This window comes from Cebus imitator, unplaced genomic scaffold (genome assembly GCF_001604975.1).
Source record: "Cebus imitator isolate Cc_AM_T3 unplaced genomic scaffold, Cebus_imitator-1.0 Scaffold83, whole genome shotgun sequence".
In the NCBI taxonomy this organism is placed as follows: Eukaryota; Metazoa; Chordata; class Mammalia; order Primates; family Cebidae; genus Cebus; species Cebus imitator.
This window is the reverse complement of record NW_016107398.1, coordinates 3,040,762-3,042,951: the sequence shown is the minus strand read 5'-3', so window position 1 is coordinate 3,042,951 and position 2,190 is coordinate 3,040,762. Positions and strand designations below refer to the sequence as shown.

General features: G+C 38.7%; 1 protein-coding gene across 1 annotated transcript in view; it reads right to left on the bottom strand.

Moving 5' to 3' along the window:
- SNAPC1 (small nuclear RNA activating complex polypeptide 1) overlaps window positions 1-2,190 on the bottom strand; it is a 31,793-nt gene that overhangs the window by 3,361 nt on the left and 26,242 nt on the right. Inside the window, exon 7 of the mRNA XM_037740468.1 lies at window positions 138-236. Coding sequence (XP_037596396.1) covers window positions 138-236 — 99 coding nt within the window. The remainder of the gene's footprint in view (window positions 1-137; window positions 237-2,190) is intronic.

Here is a 2,190-nt window from a genome sequence, read left to right as displayed (position 1 = left end):
AAAAAAAAAAAAAAAAAAAAAAAAATGAAAGGATCACAAGAACACACAGCAAACTGTCACGTTCCTCAAGGGTTCTAAACCTTGATGCACTATGAATGTAAGTTTACTTCACTAGTCTGACAAAATTTCATCTGTACCTGTTCCACTCAAACTTTCATTCTCTTCTTCCTCTTCTGTAATTACAGGCATACTCAGACTTAAAGGTTTATCTTCCTTGTGTATATTCTGCACATTACCTGCAAATATTTAGAAAATATTATATAAAAGCGAAACATATTAATCTTTGAGAAAACATTTTACAAAAAATGTCATTATTACAGCATAAAAATTCGACATGTAAAAACTGAAATTATAATGGTAAACAGAAATATGCATTCTAGAATACCTATCTTTTTTCGAGTACTAATATATTTGTATTTATACTTTGAAAATAGTTTCTAGTTCTTCCACTAGAGAAAACAGAAAAAGGGAATAAACAAAATTACCCAAACACAAACACTATATTTAATCTTTATCACACACCACAGGGGTTATATCTGCAGGCGTCAAAGAATAATCACATATGTTACTTCAACTTTATTAAATTAATTACAAATGTAATTTTTGAGCTTAATAAGCAAGAAACATAAGAACAAAGCACTTCGGCATGAAGCCATTTAGTATAAACTGCCTCACGCTTACATTATTTCTTTTGTTGTTGAGACAGTCTGTCTCTCTGTAGCCCAGGCTGGAGTGCAGTGGTGTAATTTCAGCTCACTGCAACCTCTGCCTCCCAGGCTCAAGCAATTCTTGTGCCTCAGACTCCTGAGTAGCTGGGACTACAACTGCATGCCACCACACCTGGATAATTTTTGTATTTGTAGTAGAGATGGGGTTCCACCATGCTGGCCAGGCTGGTTTCGAATTCCTGACTCTGTGATCCATCTGCCTCCACCTCCCAAAGTGCTGGGATTACAGGCCTGAGCCACCACACCCAGTCTATTTCTTGACAGAATCACTACATTATAAAACCCAGTAACATAATAGTCATGATGGTGACCAAGACTTCTCAGGAGAATATTAAATTATGTTAAGGACACAATGCTCCAGAAAATAAGAGAGCATAAAATATATCTGACTTTCATATTTTTATAATTACAAAAATGATAAATGATGTAGGAAAAAAGAAACATATAAAAAAGAATGCAAGCCTGGTGTGGTGGCTCACACCTGTAATCCCAACACTTTGGGAGGCTGAGAGGGGTGGATCATGAGGTCAGGAGATTGAGACCATCCTGGCCAACATAGTGAAACCCTCCCCCTTTACTAAAAATACAAAAATTAGCTGGGCATGGTGCCATGTGCCTGTAGACCCAGGTACTCAGGAGGCTGAGGCAGGAGCATCGCTGGAACCCAGGAGGCAGAGACTGTAGTAAGCGAGATTGTGCCACTGCACTCCAGCCTGGGTGACAGAGTGAGACTTGATCTTAAAAAAAAAAAAAAAAAAGAATACAATATATTTGAGAAAGATAGTAAAAAATAATCAAATTTTTAAAAAATAAATTTCAACATTGTAATCATTAACCTCAATTATCCATAAAACTAACTCCCTAGAAGGTCTCAGGTGGGCAGTTCTACTCATTAATGTGTAGGCTACAATTATCAGTAACAGACCATTACTTATTATCAAAACAAATGATTACTAGTCAGGCAGCTAGAATACAACTAAGAACAAATTTACTTAAGTGTATGTCTAATCTCAGCTCCAGATCCACACCTCCAACGACCCAAGAGGTAGCACAGTATGCAATTAAAGAGTCAGGCTTGGATTCAGACACTCATTCCAGTCTCAGTTCTGCTATGTATTATTTAAGAGGCCTTGGACACATGAGAAAAAGTCTGGCAGATAAAAAGAGTTATACAGCCAGGTGCAGTGGCTCATGCCTATAATCCCAGCACTTTGGGAGGTGCAGGCGGGCAGATTATTTGAGGCCAGGAGTTCAAGACAAGTCTGGCCAACATGGTGAGACCCCATCTCTACTTAAAATACAAAAATTAGCTGGGCATAGTGGCAGGCACCTGTAATCCCAGCTACTAGGAAGACTGAGGCATGAGAATCACTGGAGTCCAGGAGGCAGAGGTTGCAGTAAGCTGAGGTTGTGCCACTGCACTCCAGCCTGGGTGACAGAGTGAGACTCTGTCTCAAAAAAA